Source organism: Trichechus manatus, unplaced genomic scaffold, assembly GCF_000243295.1.
Source record: "Trichechus manatus latirostris isolate Lorelei unplaced genomic scaffold, TriManLat1.0 scaffold00214, whole genome shotgun sequence".
NCBI lineage: Eukaryota > Metazoa > Chordata > Mammalia > Sirenia > Trichechidae > Trichechus > Trichechus manatus.
In genome coordinates, this window is record NW_004444150.1 from 2715612 (window position 1) to 2733328 (window position 17717).

Here is a 17717-nt window from a genome sequence, read left to right on the forward strand (position 1 = left end):
GGGTCTGGGTCTGGTGGGGGGTCACACCCTGTCACCCACGTGGAGTCTGGGTCTGCTGGGTCACCCTCCATCACCCACGCGGGGTCTGGGTCTGCTGGGGGGGTCACACCCTGTCACCCATGTGGAGTCTAGGTCTGCTGGGTCACACCCATCACCCACGCAGGGTCTGGGTCTGCTGGGGGGTCACACCCTCTCACCGACGTGGAGTCTGGGTCTGTTGGGTCACACCCCATCACCGACGCGGGGTCTGGCTCTGCTGGGTCACACCCCGTCATCCATACAGGGTCTGGCTCTGCTGGGTCACACCCCGTCATCCACATGGGGTCTCAGTCTGTTGGGGGCGCTTCATGTCATGTGGAGGACGTCGATTCTGTGAGGGCTTCCTGGCTGTCTGCAGGGCTGAGCCAGGGGCTCCGTGCTGACCTTCTGCCCTCTGTGGCCCGAGTACCTACACCTCCAGTGCGTGATGATGGGGGTGGGACCAGAAAGGACAGGGAGAGCCGTGGCCCACATAAAGCCTGCCCCTGCGACATCAGCTACTGCCAGGAAGCCCCTGGGGGACATGAAACCACTGGTCAGGGTCTGCCTTGGGGACCTCAGGCCGGGGCCATGCAGCGGTGGGAGGTGGGGGACAAAGCCAGGCTGGACCCAGACCTCCAGCTCCCAGCCATGGGCTTCTGCAGCCCCCACCCCATGGAGCGCCCACCCCGAGCCTGGCCGGGGGAGGGTGCAGAGAGTGGGTTCCCCTCCACGGAATCGCTGCCAGGCTTCTCACGGGGTCAGCCTGACCCCCGTGTGAGGACACCCTGCAGGCATCTGATATGAGCCGCCAAGATCCCTCCTTCTATGAGGCCCCTGGTAACAGGTTTCCAACAGGACAGCCCCAGCCAAAGGGGGACATTTAGTTTGATTAAAAGATCATTTCTGCGATCCTGTGGAGGTGAGCGACTTGGCCTGTGGCTTTGAACGAGGCAGTGCCTGCTGCCCTCCCGCCATCCCCTCCCCTCCCCTCCCCAGCCTGTGGCATTTCGGGCTCTGTGCAGACAGGCTGTGCTCAGCCCATGCAGGGAGGCCTGTCTGCTGCGGCCACACGGCTGCTGCAGAGCCAACAGTGGAGCCAAGCCTGGATCTTCTGGCCCCAGACGTCTCCCTGCCCACACCTCTCTCCGGGGCAGGGCCTGCCTCCTGAAAGCCTGGGTGCTGGTGAGGTGTTCCAGCCTGGTTACAGGGGCTGGGGCAGAGGTGTGTGCCAAGGGGCAGCTTACTGCCTGCTTGGTGCCCAGGAGAAAGACCCAGAGGCTGGGAAGTCGGCCCTCAGCGAGGGGAGGGACGGGTGTTGGGGTGATGGCTATGAGGACGTGGGAAGAGAGAGACCCACTTTCCCTGACGGCCGCTTTGTTGGTGACCCCAGCTACCCACCTGAGCCTCGGACTGCCATCTGGGTCTTTGTAGAAGGCAGCGTGGGACAGAATCACCGGCCCTTTTCCAGCAAGCGCTGACCCATGCCAGGCCTGGGTGGGGGCGGTGGGTGGGGACCGGCGTGCTTATGGAGACCTGTGCCACCATTGTCCTCCTGGCCAGAAGGCCCCCACCCTGGCATGGAGGACGGTGCCCCAGAAGCTCCCTCCTGCTTCCTCTCCTTTGGGTGCGTGGAGCTGGCACCTGACCCCTGCATGAGGCCCAGGGATGCCTGGGGCATCCGCATTCCAGAATTCCCTGAAGTGTGAGCGCAGTTAAGGTGGAGGCAGAGCTGTCATCTGGGATCAAGGCTTCTGCCATCCCTGGCCTGGTCCCTCGTTTGCCGATGGGGACCCTGAGGCCCCGAGAGAGGGAGTGACTTCCAGCGTCTGGGGCTGCTGGAGGCACACGCCCTCCTGAGCCCAGCCCTGCTCTCGAGCCTCCCCCAGCTGCTCCTTCTGTAGCACACGCGGCACCATTGGGCCCCTGCCTCCTTCCCCACCGGCGGGAGCTGACCAAGGATCGTGTGCTCCTCAGGGGAGCCTTGGGGCTCCCTCCAGGGCCTTTGGTGGATGACAAGTGGGGGCCTGCTGGTGCCAGCAGTGCCCCGAGATTGTCCAGCTCATTTGTATCTTCTCTCCTGCAGGCCTTTTCCCTCAGAGGAGACAGCGGAAAATGACGATGATGTGTACCGCAGCCTGGAGGAGCTGGCGGAGTAAGGAGCCTGGTGGGGAGGGCCAGGGAGGGAGGAGGAAGGGACTTCACGGGGGTGGGGGTGGGGACCATGAGGAAACATGGCAGCCATGTTCAAGGCAGCCGGCCCTTTGGCTGTTCCTACCCAGAGAACCTCCGCCTGGCTGGCCGTGGCACGGGTTTTCCACACACTTCTGAAAGATCGCAGACAGATGCATGGTCCCTAACTTTCCACCCCATTTCATTCGAGAAGGAGCCCTGGTGGCGTAGTGGTTAAGAGCTAGGCTGCTAACCAAAAGGTCGGCAGTTCAAATCCACCAGCCGCTCCTTGGAAACCCTATGGAACAGTTCTACTCTGTCCTATAGGGTCGCTCTGGGTCGGAATTGACTCGACGGCAGTGAGTTTCGTTCTAGAAGGCTGCACAACGTCGTGGGGGTTGATGTGGGAGTTGGTGCCTTGGCCCAAGGTCAGACCTTATCAAAGGGTTGTTTCTGCGCAGCTTTGGTGGGAGCTGACGGGGGCTGGTACTGAGGTGCGCGTGGGCTGGTGTCTTCCTTTCAGGCTGGGAGAATTCCCCCGGCCCTTGGACGCTGTGTGGGTGGGAAGTTGTTGGGTGCCATGGAGTTGATTCCGACTCCTAGTGACCCTATAGGCCAGAGTAGAGCTGCCCCATAGGGTTTCCGAGGGTGTAATCTTTATGGGAGCAGGTCACTAGACCTTTTCTCCCTCGAACCTGCTGGGTGTGTTTGAAATGCCGCCCTTTTGGTTAGCAGCCGAGTATCCAACGACTGTGCCACCAGGGCTCCTGGGTGGGGCTACAGCTGCTGTTTCAGAAGTGAAGGTCCTCCCAAGCACAGAGTAAAAGGAAGGGGGATTTGTGGGTTCAGGGCTGTGCATGGGGCTCTGGACTGAGACACAGGAGCGTGACGCCCCAGGGCCTCTTCGTCTCTCCGGGGCTCCACCCTGCCTCTCTCTGGGTCTCTCCATCCTTCCTCTGCTCCATCTGCTCCATCACACACATCCTGAGCCTGGCCTCATCCCAGGCTGTTTTGCCTCAGGGTTCCAGAGCCTCAAGGAGGTGGTGGTGGCCAGGGTCTGGGGTCACGTGACCACTGCTCAGAGAAGGGAATGGGACACCTTCCCTAAGGAGGGGCTGCAGGAAGGGGCAGGACGCCCCCATTCTGCGGTGAGGAGACGGGTCTGCCCAGCCTGGGGGTCGTCCCTGGTGTCACCTCCATGGCAGAGGACTCGAGTCCTGGCCTCCTGGCGTGCCCACCGGGGCCCCTTCCTGCTTTACTGCAGGTCTTCCAGCTAAACGCCGTGCTCCTTCGGGGGCGCGTGGTAACGTGCGTCTTTCCCTTCATCTTGCTGCACCAGCTGAGGATGAGAATCATGATGAGCCTTAGAGCTGGCGTTCGTCGAGTGCCTGCTGTGCGCGTGCGCTGGGCGGGCCGGGCACTCAGAAGGCCTTATCACTCGCCCTCACATCTGGGGCTGCCTCGAGGGTGTGCGTGCCCCAGCCAAATCGTATTTGCGAGAACTCTGTCTGTGGAGACAATCTGAGTCATCTGGAAGTCTGCCGTCGGCACCATCCTGGCAGCCCAGCCTCATGGGATTCTGAGTGTGGCCTCATCAGCCAGTTGGGTGGCTGCCCACCTCCTGGGAGTCCAGCCAGCACAGACCCTGGGTGACCCCACTGATGGGGGCCCTGAGGTCCTCTGGGCATCTGGTCAAACCCATGGGTTAGAGGGCTGGAAGGACCCTGCAGGGGAGACATGAGGCCACCAGGGCTGGAATCCACCGCCTGGATGCTGTTGCCTACCCTGACCGGTCCCAGGAATGGGAGAGGGGCTTAGATATTTCTAGAAAGGCAAACTGGAACGCACAGTACCTCCTGAGGGACAGGCCCCGGGTCAGGCCATCTTGGCCCTTTGAGGGTCATGTTCCACCATCCTGAGGTGAGGAAACTGAGGCTGGGAGAGGCTGAGGGGTTCCAGCCAGTGATTCGGGTGGAAGGAGGCGTCCGAGGGAGTCTGGGCCCGGCCAGGCCCGTCATACCCCTGGCCTTGCATGCTGGCTGAGCGCAGGGTTGAACGCTGCCTCCCTTGTCCCCAGCCTTCTGCACCTTTGAGTCCTTCTCATCTGCCCAGTCTTGCCTCAGGTGTCACCTGTCTGCGAGCCTCTCGTGCCCCACGCGCTGGTGTCAATGTCTTCTCCCATCCCCGGAGCACCCACACCCCCGTGGGTCCGTCTGTCGGGTGCACCATGATTTGGTGGTTAGATGTCTGTGCCTGTAAGACCGGTGGTCCCTGAGGTCAGAGCCTGTGTCTCCTCCACCTGCATCCCTGTCCTCGTTACCTGGAGCCGCCGGAACAGAAATACCGCCGAGTGGGTGGCTTTAAAGAACAGGGATTTATTTTCTCCCAGTTCCGAGGTGAAATGTCCAAATTGGCTGTATTAATTCCTTCTGTGGCCCTTGCTCCTAGTTCCTGGTGTCTGCAGGTATTCCTTGGTGTACTTTGGCATCTGTCATCCCCTGCGTGTCTGTGTGTGTGTGTGTGTGTGTGTGTGTGTGTGTGTGTGTGTCTTTTTAAAACTCAGAAAGGATTAGGCTTAGGACCCAGCCTACTCTGGTATGCCCTCATTAACATAACAAAAGAAAACTCCTATTTCCAAACAGGGTCACATCCACAGGTACATGGGTTAGGACTTCAACACAAGGGCCAGACCTGCCTGTTCTCGTAGGTGGCCAACCTGAGGTTTGGGGCTCTGCCTTCCGGAAACATCCCGAGAGGTCAGCCAGACTGAGGGGGCTTCGTGTGCCTTGTGCAGCTGGGACCAGGCACAAGTTCCTGCTTCATGTGTGGAGGCAGGATGCTCCCCTTGACCCCGGGGTCCTGCCACCCCCAGATGGCTTAGGGTGCACGCTCCATGTTGAACATTCCTGTAGGGCACTCAGGCAGGGTGGGGGTGCGCACTCCCCGCTTTCTCTGCCCATTCCTGTTGTGACTTCTCTCTTGAACCAAACTCCTCTGACTTGGAGGCACTCATCCTGGGACGTGTGACTGTGCAGGGGGCACTAATATTATTCCGTGTCATTAAGAGAGAGCCCCTACTGCAATGAGCTCCTGGGTGACTGCCGTTATTGCAAACGTAAATCGTAAATTACAGGGAAGGGAAATGAATTTGAATCTTTAACATGCAGTTCGGTCCCAGCAGCCTGAGTTTAATAAATTTTTCAAGCTTTTTTTCCCCTCCTCCTTTCACTGAAAAGCACGATTTCACAGCATCCTGTCTCCATGGATTTGGTATTGATATTTCGCCATTATGGCAATTTATAAAGCATAAACAGGAATGCCATCTCTTACCCGGATCCCTTGTGGGAAGGGAGATGGGAATTTTCAAGCTTTGATCTGCAGCCAGGTCTGAACAGACCACCATGTCTCTGCTTCATCTCACGGCCAGATATCAGGAAGGTGCTCCCCTTGTCTTTCTAAAGCACCCCTCCCACCCCTCTGGCCTGGACACTGTGCAGCTGGTTCGGGGAGCATCAAACACCCGCCCCCAGGTACAGCTTGCCTGTCCCAGGAACACTGTGCTGTTCTTAGCACTGGGGGACGAGCACCACACGAGTGGCCTGGTGCAGGCTTTCATTTGTTCATTCATTCATTCAGTGCATCATTTATTCACCCAGTCAGCTAGTTACCAGGAGCACTTTCTTGGTGCCAGGCTTGGGCCCAGGAGCTGGACGTATACAGGGAATAAGGACCCTGTGCTCCTGGAGCGGGGAGAAGTCCCTTCAAGGCAGTGTGGGGGTGGTGAGCCAGGAGAGGTGGCCGGCTTTAGAGAGGCAGTCCTCGCTGGGGGTGTCTGGAGCCCCCAGGTGCGGGGTCATCACAGCCCCCATTGTCACGCTGGAGGGCTATCAAGGGTTCAGCTGCTCCGGCCCTCGGAACACTGCTCCACAGTGAAGATGCCTTCCGCTGCCTCCTGGGATTGGGTCTGTGGCCCCGCCAGGAGCGTCTGTCTGTCCTGCTTCCACCACGCTCTGTCTGGTTCCCAAAGAAATCAGGATTGGAGCCCTCGACAGACCCGGGTTGTAGCCTCAGCTCTGTCGGCTTCTCCTCACGTGGCCTGTACCGGGTGGCTCCCCTCGCTGTGCCTCAGTTTCCTTATCTAACACATGGCGATGTGGGTGTCAGCTTTGTGGGCACATGGAAAGGTTGACAGTGACCTTGCCGGCAGCGTGATTAGCACAGGGCCCGGCCCACCATACGGGCTCCGGCAGCATTCCCCTCGCCCATTTCACCAAGAGTGCGGCTTCTCCCCATTTCCCAGTGGGCTACGGCAGGCCGTCCAGTAGAAGCATAATGCAAGCCACATAAGCGATTTTAAATTTTCTAGAGTCCTCATTAAAAAAAATAAAAGAGAACAGTGAAATAAATTTTAAGAATATATTTTCTTTAGCCCAATATATCCAAAATATTATCTATTTCAACATGTAATCAATGTAAAAGTAATTAATGTTTTACCTTCTTTCTTGGTTGTGCTGAGTCTTCAAAAAGTGTGGACTCCACATTGACAGTGATCTTGATCAGACTGGCCATGCTGGTGCTCGGCAGCCGTGTGTGGCCCTCACCCTGAGCTGGGCAGTGACGCCTGGGCCGTGCGTGGCCCTCGCCCTGGGCTGGGCAGTGAGGCCTGGGCCGTGCGTGGCCCTCACCTTGAGCTGGGCAGTGAGGCCTGGGCTGTGTGGCCTGCACCCTGAACTGGGCAGTGAGGCCTGGGCCGTGTGTGGCCTGCACCCTGAACTGGGCAGTGAGGCCTGGGCCGTGTGTGGCCCTCACCCTGAGCTGGGCAGTGAGGCCTGGGCCATGTGTGGCCCTCACCCTGGGCTGGGCAGTGAGGCTGAGGTTTAGGAGACAGAGCAGAGCCCCTCTTCCACAATGGACTGGATAATGCTGGACAAAAATTATTTCCTCCAGGGCTCTGCTCACTTTTGAGATCTCCAAATAATGTATAATCAAATTGTAAGAGCAGCTGATTGAAAAAATAAACAAAAAAATTGCCACTTAAAAACGCTTTATCAAGCAGACAAGAGGCCTGGATTTGAGATGGGCTCACAGTCCAGCTCCCTGTGTCTGCATGGGGCTCCTTCCACTGTGACCCCCTTTGTTCCTGTGTAAACCCGGACCTCGTGGGAGTCTCCCTGCTTCTGCTGGGCAGTCCCAGGCATCAAACAGGGGGAGGTCCCGGCCCAGGGCAGGGGCAGGTGTGTGCCTAAAAGAATCACCTGCTTTGTAACCTCCACAGGGCGACTACCACCCGGGTGACCCTGAGGCCTGGGCTGGTTTGTGCAAAACTGCAGAATTGAAGGCTGTACCCGCCCGGCCTCTCGGCACCACGGCCGGCAGGGTCTGAGCGCTCTGGGGCCTCAGTTTCCCCACTTCTAGCGTGAAGGCAGCAGACCCGATGATCTGTGGGTACTCAGAGCTCAAGGCGCCAGCAGCTCTGTGATTTAGGAGTCGGGCGCGCCACGCTGATTTCCCTTCCCCCGAACTGAAGTGGTTTCCAGGCTTAAACAAATGGGGTGGTGACGGGGCAGGGAAACAATTTACCCGTAAGTGTAGAGCCGCGTGGTTTACTGCCGCATGAGATAATGGTGTGGCACTGAATGTGTCATGTGAGTGTCACAGAGACCATTTGTTAAGGTGGATACATGTAAAAGGGCTTTCCTGCGTCAGCGCCGCCTTCCGTTAGGGCGTGACGTCTCCTTGGAGCCTGTTCTTCCCTCTGGGGAGCAGCGGGAGGCACACAGATGGTGGGGGCCGCCTGCTGGCCGGGACCTAGAGAGTGCAGGCTGCGTTTCTGCCCTCAGTGCTCACTGGCAGGGGACGGGGTGGGGGGACACCAGCCATTGCACCCCTGACCATGACCCTGACCCGGGGGAGAGCCCCCTTGCCGCCCGTCTGCCTCCCCCAGCCACAGAGGAGGCTTGTTTAAAAACCACCTCGCGAGCTGACACACGTGCACTTCATCCTACGTGGCCGAGGACGCCGGTGCGTGCAGCCTGGATGGAGGGGAGGAGCTTGGGGTGTCGTATGTGCGCCCGCTAAGGATCGCTTTCCCAAGGAAACGAGTGTGAAAGCAGACCACAGAAAAACCCCTTTGGACAGCTGCCTGCTCCACGACCCTGTGAAGACCGCCATCAACAAAGCCCCACCTGTCTGCCCCCCATCACGGAGCTCACCCCTGCCTGGTGGCGAGGAGGAGGGTGGGGAGGAGGCTGGCTGTAAGGTGGACAGCTAGGGCCTGGCGAGCTGCAGGCGCGCTTCCTTTCTCTGAAGTGTCGCTCCTGGAGACACGTCCCGGCACAGGACGCCGGCGCTGGGCGTGGCACGGCAGGGGAAAGCGTGAGTCCGTCCTTGACCAGGACACTGCTCTGGACCGCAAGCATCTCCCCAGGCCGAGCTGCCCGCCCTCGGCCGTTGGTTCCGTTATTTATTCAGTCCTTTATACACCACCTTCTAGGCAGCGCCTGCTGCGTGCCAGGCACTGGGGTGCATGATACCCCACCCTGGCAGCACGTGGTTCCCCAAACTGTGGAGGGTCTTGGCCTGTGCCATGAGCCCCATGAGGCCTGTGTCAGATGCTTCTGTCTGCTGTTAAGCTGGGCCCAGCAGGCAGGTTCTGTAGCCTTCCATTGTATGGGGATTCTGAGAGGGAAGACAGCTGCCCAGGGTCACACAGCAACTGAGAGGCTGACCCGGGATTTGAACCCACATCTGTCTGGCTCAGGCCTCTCCTCACCTCCGTCTCCCTGCCTCCAGGTGTTTGCTAGAGCGTGGCTTCGGACCAGCACGGGGAGGGGTTGGTGAGTGTCAGGGTCCTGGGACTCAGGCCCTGCTGGCTGACCCTGCAGTTCTTGTCTCAAAGCTCCCACAACTCCCCCCGTACTATCCCTAAAGTGTGCACTGGGGTCAGAGCCAGGTGAGTGAGGGCAGGAGGGCTTCCTGGAGGAGGTGTTGCTTAAAATGCGTTTTGAAGGGTGCCTACGATTTTGCCGAAACATCATTTTAGAAAACCTTCCGTCGCCCTCCACCTTATTTTGGGCAGGGCTCCTGGGAGACGCTGAGCCTCAGCGGTGTCTGCTGCTCAGGCTCCAAGGTCCTGCGGTCCTGGCACTGTCCATCCCTCGAGGCCCCAAGGTGACACTGTGTGCAGCACCCAGCAGTGAGGCAGGAGCACTGGCCCCTAGCCCCCACACTTGGCCTGTGGGCTGATGCCCTGGCCTCTGGAGAGGTGGCTGCAGGACGGGCTAGTAGGGCACTCGGGTCAGCCCTGCCCTTGAGCGGTCACTCCGTCAGTGTATTGGTCTCCTTCTGGCTGCTGCAGCCAGTGAGGTGGACAGCCACATGCTCTGCCCCCGAGGCTCCCTGCTCTGCCCACCCCCACCTCCAGACATGGTGAAGCCCTGCTCCCCGTCGCCCCGGGAAAGGCCTAGGGAGGGCACGGGGTCTTCCGAATGAACCCAGAGCCAGGCGCCATTTCCACGCTGCTCTGGCTGAATATTCAGATGTATGCTTGGTAAAGTAGAAGGTCAGCGAAAAAGAGGAAGACCCTCAACGAGATGGATTGACACAGTGGCTGCAACAATGAGCTCAAACAACAATTGTGAGGATGGCACAAGAGCGGGCAGTGTTTCCTTCTGTTGCACATAAGGTCGCTGTCATGGATTGAATTGTGTCCCCGCAAAAATATGTGTCAACTTGGCTGGGCCATGATTCCCACTATTGTGTGGCTGTCCTCCAGCTTGTGATTGTAATTTTACATTAAAGAGGATTAGGGTGGGATTGTAACACCCTTACTAAGGTCACATCCCTGATCCAATGTAAAGGGAGTTTCCCTGGGGTGTGGCCTGCACCACCTTTTATCTTACAAGAGATAAAAGGAAAGGGAAACCAGCAGAGAATGGGGGACCTCATACCACCAAGAAAGCAGCACTGGGAGCAGAGTGTGTCCTTTGGACTCAGGGTCCCTGTGCCTGAGAAGCTCCTTGACCAGGGGAAGATTGATGAGAAGGACCTTCCTCCAGAGCCAACAGAGAGAGAAAGCCTTCCCCTGGAGCTGACGCCCTGGGTTTAGACTTGTAGCCTACTAGACTGTGAGAGAATAAACTTCTCTTTGTTAAAGCCATCCACTTGTGGGATTTCTGTTACAGCAGCACCAGATGATTAAGACAGTCGCTATGAGTTGGAATCGTCTGGATGGCACCTAGCAACAACAGCACGCTGGCCAGCAGAGACAGTGTGGCTTGGCATGAACGTTCATTTAATACCTGGTTAAACCAGATCCTTCCTATACTGGGGCGGTCTCAGCCCGTCTCTGGGTCCTACTGAAGGCAGCCTCTGCAGTGGGGACAGGCCAGCATGAAAGGGGGCATTCCAGAAGGGGCAGGGGCCAGCCGGGCTCTGACCAGAAGCAGGGGTGTGCATTTTGTCTAGCAAGGGCCCCTCCAAATCGCTCTCACAATACTGCTTCCCTGGACCCCATGTGGATAGAGACTCTGCCTTCCGCCAGCATTTCCCTTTCGACCATTATAGCCCTGGGACATGGTAGGCACTGAAGAAATAAGTGCTTTAAATGCGAAGAAGAAAAACATGTTAGATTTTAGTGATAAAATCCCATCATGTACTTGTTATTTGCTGTATCCAGAGCCAAACTCCTATTCATTCTATAAAACCCAGCTCAAAGGTCACCTACTTCAAGAACCCATCCCCAGCTCCACCAGGCTGAATGGTGTGCCCCCCTAGATCCTTAAAAAACACCCCAGGATTATCTCCATCACTGTGTTATCATTGTCTTCCTGCGTTTGGTTCCTTCCCTCCAAACCACCCCCTCAGGTGGTGAGCTCCCCCTAAGGGTTGTCTCTAAGGGAGGGGAACACAGAGGCAGATCACTCGAGGGCCTAGGGGGACGTGCTCGGGTTGGGGGGGCTTGGGCGAATCAGTGCAAGGTTGGTGGTCTGGCCCCCACTTTGCATTTGAGGACATTAAGGCTCAGAGAGCGTAAGTGAGGCCGCCTGCCCGAGGTCACAGCACTCAGAGGAGGGTCCACTGTTGTGGGCGGGACATCCCCCCAGCCCATCTCGTGCGGTGCCCCTGTGGCCCGCCCGAGGCCTTGGTCTGTTTTTGGTCCCTGAATGCTTTTGGTTGGTGGACAGACTCCTCCACTGCTTAGAAAGAAGTCTCAGAAAAGGGAGTTAGCGGGGAGGACACTGCCTGGCCGACAGGGCGCCCCCGGGGGTCCAGGTAGCCGGGCTCTTGTCTCCGCCTGCTCTGCCGTGGCGTCGTGAGCCCAGGCAGCTCCTGTGGCCTCTCTGCACCCCTGCTTCCCGCCTGTAGGGAGAGCAGCCTCTCCTGGCAGCTTGGGGTGAGGGTCTGCTGAGGGCGTGTGCGGCCGAGCTCCGTGAAGTGTAAAGAGGCGTTGTCTGTCTGTCCCCACACGCAGCCAGCCCAGCCCACAGCTGCTTCTGAGGGCCTGGAAGCCCCCTCCCACCGTTGCCCCGACCCTAGACCCTGGAGATGCCTGTTGCCTGGCGAGTACTCGGTTTCCTAGTAACAAGTGAGTGTGGTTGGTACCCTGCTCCCCAGCGTCCGACAGCCTGGGGCCAGACAGCACGTCACGCCTGTCAGCAGTGATGTTTTACGTCCACTGCAAACAGACAGGCAAAGCCTGCGGCCAGAGGAGGCAGAGAGTTTGTCAGCTTTCCTTTGATTTTCCTTGGAGGTGGGGGGAGTGGGCTTCTGTGAGCAGCTGACCGTCTGGAGCAGAATTGGGGTGGCGGGCAAGGCTTCGGGGGCCGCGGGCTCCAGCGGGAGGCAGTGGAGGCGGCTGAGCTGGTCTCTGGGGGCAGTGGGCTGTGCTCGGGGCCCCTCCTGGAAGATTGAGGCCATTGTGAGGACAAAAATAATTGCTGGGATTTAGCATCTGTCACTGCAGCTGCTTGCCAGAAAACAGCAGGAGTGAGGGGATGAGACGGGGGGAGGAGGGGTCACTGTACCCAGAGTGTTGGGTGGAGGCAGGGAGACTGTGCCCACCACCATGTCAGCCAGACGGTGCTGGGCTGCGGCTGCATTGGGTGTGGGTGGCCTCCCTGCATTTGGTTCTTGCCTTTCTCTGCCCCCCACCCAGGTGGTGATCTCCCCATAAGGGTCATCGTCAGGGAACAGAGCACAGAGGGCAGATAACTTGACCTGCGCTTGGCTCACTGTGGCCCAGTGCCCGGTGGGGGGTTTGAGTGAATCAGTGAGTGAGAAGGCCAGATGGAGCAGAGGGGTAACGTGGAGGCCCCTCTGGGCCGTGTGCACGTCCCTGCTTTGTCATGGAGTTCTTCGTTCACGTCCATTTGAGGGCTGTCTGATGGGAACCGGACAGAGGGGTGCATCTCCGAGACCATAATAGCCACACGGTGGAGAACCAGGACTGACTGGCTGGACTCCTTCCGTCCCCTCTTTGTGTTGTTAGTGGCTGCCCAGTCAGTTCCGACTCATGACCACCCCACGTGTGCAGAGCAGAATTGTGCTCCAGAGGGTTTTCAAGGCTGTGCCCTTTCAGAAGCAGATCTCCAGGCCTGTCTTCTGAAGTGCCTGTGGGTGGGTTCGAACTGCCAACCTTTTGGCTAGCAGTTGATCATTTAGCTGCTACTTTCTCTGTAGCCTTATATATTTCAGACAACGTGTCATACTGAATGTTGACAACGGTTGCTTAAGGAGCCCAGGCCCTGGGCAAAGCATCATCTCTCTTAGCTCTCCATCCACCCTCTGGGGTTGGGCCACCACACTCCGTGTTGAGTACCTACTTGTGCTAGGCCTGTGCTGGCACTTTACGTGTGGCTAACCTTTCCAATGCCCTTGTAAATGGAGTGGTACTATTTTCACTTTACAGATGGGGACACTGAGGCTTGGGTTACTCTGCCAGAGTTACAGAGCTAGAAACGGGCAGGGCCAAGAAGCGTCTGGCTGCCTCCCTCTAGGGGGTCACACGTGAGGGATTCAAGTTCCTACCAAACAGATCCGTGTGCCCGGCTCATTTTGAAGGAGGTGTGGACACACCAGCTCAGCGGTCCAGCACTGATGGAACTGCTCTTCCGTGCACAGCTCTGGTGGGATGGATATCAAGTTTTTTAATGCAGTGTAGCTTCTGATAACTTGGAGCCTCCACTTCTACCTACCCGAGAGACTGACTTAAGAAGAAGCAGGGTGCAATCAAAACAACTCAACCCCAAGCTAAGCCTGACACAATGGAGCTGTACCGTGATGATTCCGAGGCCACTTTAGGATTTTGCAGGGCCTTGGGGTCCTTTTCAAGGACTATGGGTGGTTGGTCTGGAGATTGGGCCAAGCTCACCCAAGTCCAGATGGAAGACATGACGGTCTTGTCTCTCCCACGGAACTGTGTGCAGGGACCGTGTGGGGCTGTGTGCAGGGGCCGTGTGGGGCTGGTGCACAGTTCTATGTGCTAGGTCAGAGCTGGGTTCTCATCAAGCTCATGTCATCTGAGAAAACTGAGACCGGGGTTCTTGCACAATTGTGTCTACCTTTCTTGTCCCTGCACTGCAGCCAGGAGACTTCAGACCTTTCAGTGGACCCCATCATTCACCCCTCTTCCCAACCCAGTGCAATATATTTCCCTTTTCCCCCTGTCTTAGTCATCTAGTGCTGCTATAATAGAAATACCACAAGTGGATGGCTTCAGCAAACAGAAGTTTATTCTCTCACACCCTAGGAGGCTAGAAGTTCAAGGGAAGGCTTTCTCCCTCTGTCAGCTCTGAAGGAAGGTCCTTGTCATCAATCTTCCCTGGACAAGGAGCTTCTCCACACAGGAACCCTGGTTTCTAAGGATGCGCTCTGCTCCTGGTGTGCTGCTTTCTTGGTGATATGAGTTCCCCCGTGACTCTCTGCTCACTTCTCTCTTTTATATCTCAAAAGAGATTGGCTTAAGGCACAATCTAATCTTGTAGATTGAGTTTACATAACTGCCGCTAATCTCATCTCATCAACATCATAGAGACAGGATTTACAACACATAGGGAAATCACTTCAGCTGACAAAATGGTGGACAATCATACAGTACTGAGAATCATGACCTAGTCAAGTTGACAGATATTTTTAGGGGACGTAATTCAATCCATGACACTTTCCATCCAACAAACTGTGGTCGTCTGATGCACCAGGCCCAGCTGGTTATGACATGACTAATCTGTTTTAATAAATGACTAAGACTTACAATGTGCTGCCTACCTTGTTCAGGAAAATCACTTTTGGAGACAACACCTTTGCTAAGAAGGATGGTAATAGTGGAATTTCAGGGCCAGTGTTGGCCAAAGGAGAAGAACTGTTTGGGAACCAGACCTTGTTGCTCCACTCAGATGACTCTATAGAAGTCAGCAGTATCTGCTTCTAGTATTTGTTCCCCACCTGGAGAGACTTCGTGACACCAGACTGCTGATTTGTCCATCTCCGCACCTGGATTGTGAGGTCTTTGAGGAGAAAGTCCGTACTTTTTCACCTCTGTGTTTCCAGAACCCAACAAGTGTCTGGCACAGAGTTGGTCTCAGGATAAATAGTGATTAAACAGATCAAATTTGATAGTCTACTTTAATTGTGGATTTTATTTTATTTATATTTATTGTTTTAACAAAAATGTTCGATTTTCCTTTTTTTTTTTTTTAACCATTAAATAAAACTCACTTCTTTGCTATTTCTTTTATTTCCCCCCCTCCCATAACTTGGAACATTCATGTAATGAAATTTTAGTTCTACTATTATAATTTCAAATAATAGGTGTAAACCTGTATTTCTCAAAGCTCATTGACCTAAATTGAGCTGTGCAATCATGGGTAAGCCATATCACCTCTTTAGGCCTCAATTCCACTATCTGTAAAAAAAATAATAGTTGGTAGAGTACTTTTCATAAATGTAAAATGCTGTTAATGTGCAAAGCATGACTATGAGTGCTCTTGTGGCTCTATGATTAGGGCTCATAGAAGAAGGTAAATGAAGAAAATTACAGGCAAAAGACTGATGACTCACTTCCCAGTTTTCAGCAGGATCTGGATCACAGACATTTTGCCAAGTACAGAGAAGGAGCAGTGTCTGCATTTTTGAGATATTTCTGTCCCAAGTTAAGAGGCCAGAACACAGGTCTCCCTTGAGTGGTTCTGACTGTCCATTTTTAACTTCACTGCCTTGGGTGAATTAGAAGAGATGAATGGGAAATGATGCACGAATGATGAATGTACCTTGTATTCATTGATTTCGAGAAACGAAGCAGCAAACTGAGGACATGGTAGTGAACATGTGTTGGAGAAAGCCCCTGTGTTTATTCCTAGTGTTTCAGTACTGTGGCCTTGTCCCTGCTGGGAGTGCAGCGAGGGAGAAGCGGTTGTATCATCTTACTCTCAGCTGGAAAAACCCACAGGTCCATCAAGATGTGCTCACTGTGTGGGAAAGAAGGCACTAATCAGCTGGGTGGACTCACATTATTCCACCTCTCTGAGCCTCAGTTTACACTGGGGCAAAATGGGGTTGTTTTAAGGATTATAAATAATACGTTTAAAGAGATCTGACCTTCGGTAAGGTAGAGTAGGTTGGTTGGACTGACTCTGCTGTAGCTAACAGTTTTAAAAAGTTGAAAAAAAATCTATCTGGAGGTACTGGACGGTAATCAAAAGCACACAAGAACTGGAAAGACTTCTACTCTTGAGCGAATGAGATTTGAGAGTTTGTGGCCTTTGGCCTGAGGGCACTTCGCAAACCATGCAGAAAGCGACACACTCACTGGCTTGAGGTGTCAGAAGACAGAAATTGGGGCTGGTAGAGAGACCAGAAAGTTAAGAGGGAAGTGGTGGATGGGAAGGGCCCACAGAGAGCAGGAGTCCCAAAATGTGCATGTGAAATCCACCTAAATTGTTGGCTGCTCATTAAACTTCACGTGCACAGGAAAGATTCTAAGGTTTCGAGCAAAAAAGCAGCAACCGAAAGATGAATTAAGGAGAGATTCCAGCTGTTTTGCACTGTAGGGAAGATAGAGTTTGAAGTTTGAGTCCAACCAAATTAACCATCTGTTAGAACAAATACACTCTTCAGGAGAAATGATAGAATCCTGAGTCTCTGCAGTGTATCATTCATAATATCCAGTGTCCAGTAAAGAATTACTAAAATTGCAAAGAAACAGGAAAAAGTGAGTCATACTCAAGAAAAAATAATGTCAATAGAAACCAAGCTTGAGATGACCCAGATGGTGAAATTAGCAGACAAGATCTTTAAAAGCAGTTCTTGTAGATATGGCAAGGACTTAGAGGAAAATATGTACTAAAATAATGAAAAAATGGAGAGCCTGAGCAGAGAAATAGAAACTATTAAAAAGGACCAAATTGAAATTCTAAAACTGAAAAGCATGTTAACTGAAATGAACAGTTTACTGGATTGGATTAATAGCTTGGACATGGCAGAAGTGCCAGTGAACTTGTAGCTCAGAGAAAAAGGAAGGTGGACGAAAATGAACAGAGCCCCATATATGTGGAACAATATCAAGAGGTCTAACATGGGAGTAATTGGAGTCTGTATTAGTTTCCTAGGGCTGATGTAATGAAGTACCATAAACTGCATGCTTAAAGCCACAGAATCTTATTCTTTTACAGTTCTGGAGGGCAGAAGCCTGGAACCAGGGTGTTGGCAGTGTTGATTACTTCTAAGAGCTCTGAGGAAGGATCTGTTCCATGCCTCTCTCTTAGCTTCTGGTGATGGCTGGCAATCCTTGGTGTCTTATTTATCTAGTGCTGCTGTAACAGAAATACCACAAGTGGGTGGCTTTAACAAACATAAAGTTATTCTCTCACAGTTTTGGAGGCTAGGAGTACAAATTCAGGGCACCAGCTCCAGGGGAAGGCTTTCTCTCTGTTGGCTCTGGAGGAAGGTCCTTGTCATCAATCTTCCCCTGGTCTAGGAGCTTCTCAGTGCAGGTACCCTGGGTCCAAAGGACAAGCTCTTCTCCTGGCTCTTCTTTCTTGATGGTATGAGGTCCCTCTCTCTCTGCTCGCTTCCCTCTTTTATAGCTCAAAAGAGATTGACTCAAGATACAACCTAATCCTATAGATTGAGTCCTGCCTCATTGACATAACTGCCTCTAATCCAGCCCTGGTGGTGTAGTGGTTAAGCATTTGGGTGGTAACCTAAAGATTGGCAGTTCAAACCCGCTGGCCACTCCTTGGAAACTGTGGGGCAGTTCTCCTTTGTGCTATAGGGTCGCTATGAGTTGGAACCGACTTGACGGCACCTAACAACAGCAACAAATCCTCCCTCATGACCATCATAGAGGTTAGGTGTCATGGATTGAATTGTGTCCCCCAGAAAATGTGTGTAGCAACTTGGCTAGGTCATGATTCCCAGTATTGTATGATTGTGTTATCTGATGTGATGTCCTTATGTGTTATAAACTCTACCCTTATGATGAGATTATATGTGATCTCCTCATGTGTTGTAAATTCTATCACTGTGATGAG

At 54.4% G+C, this 17717-nt stretch overlaps 1 protein-coding gene across 1 annotated transcript in view; it reads left to right on the forward strand.

The window, feature by feature from the left end:
• Positions 1-17717, forward strand: part of VAV2 (vav guanine nucleotide exchange factor 2) — a 193754-nt gene that overhangs the window by 121511 nt on the left and 54526 nt on the right. Inside the window, exon 4 of the mRNA XM_004388665.2 lies at positions 2105-2173. Within this exon, the coding sequence (XP_004388722.1) occupies positions 2105-2173 (69 nt within the window). The remainder of the gene's footprint in view (positions 1-2104; positions 2174-17717) is intronic.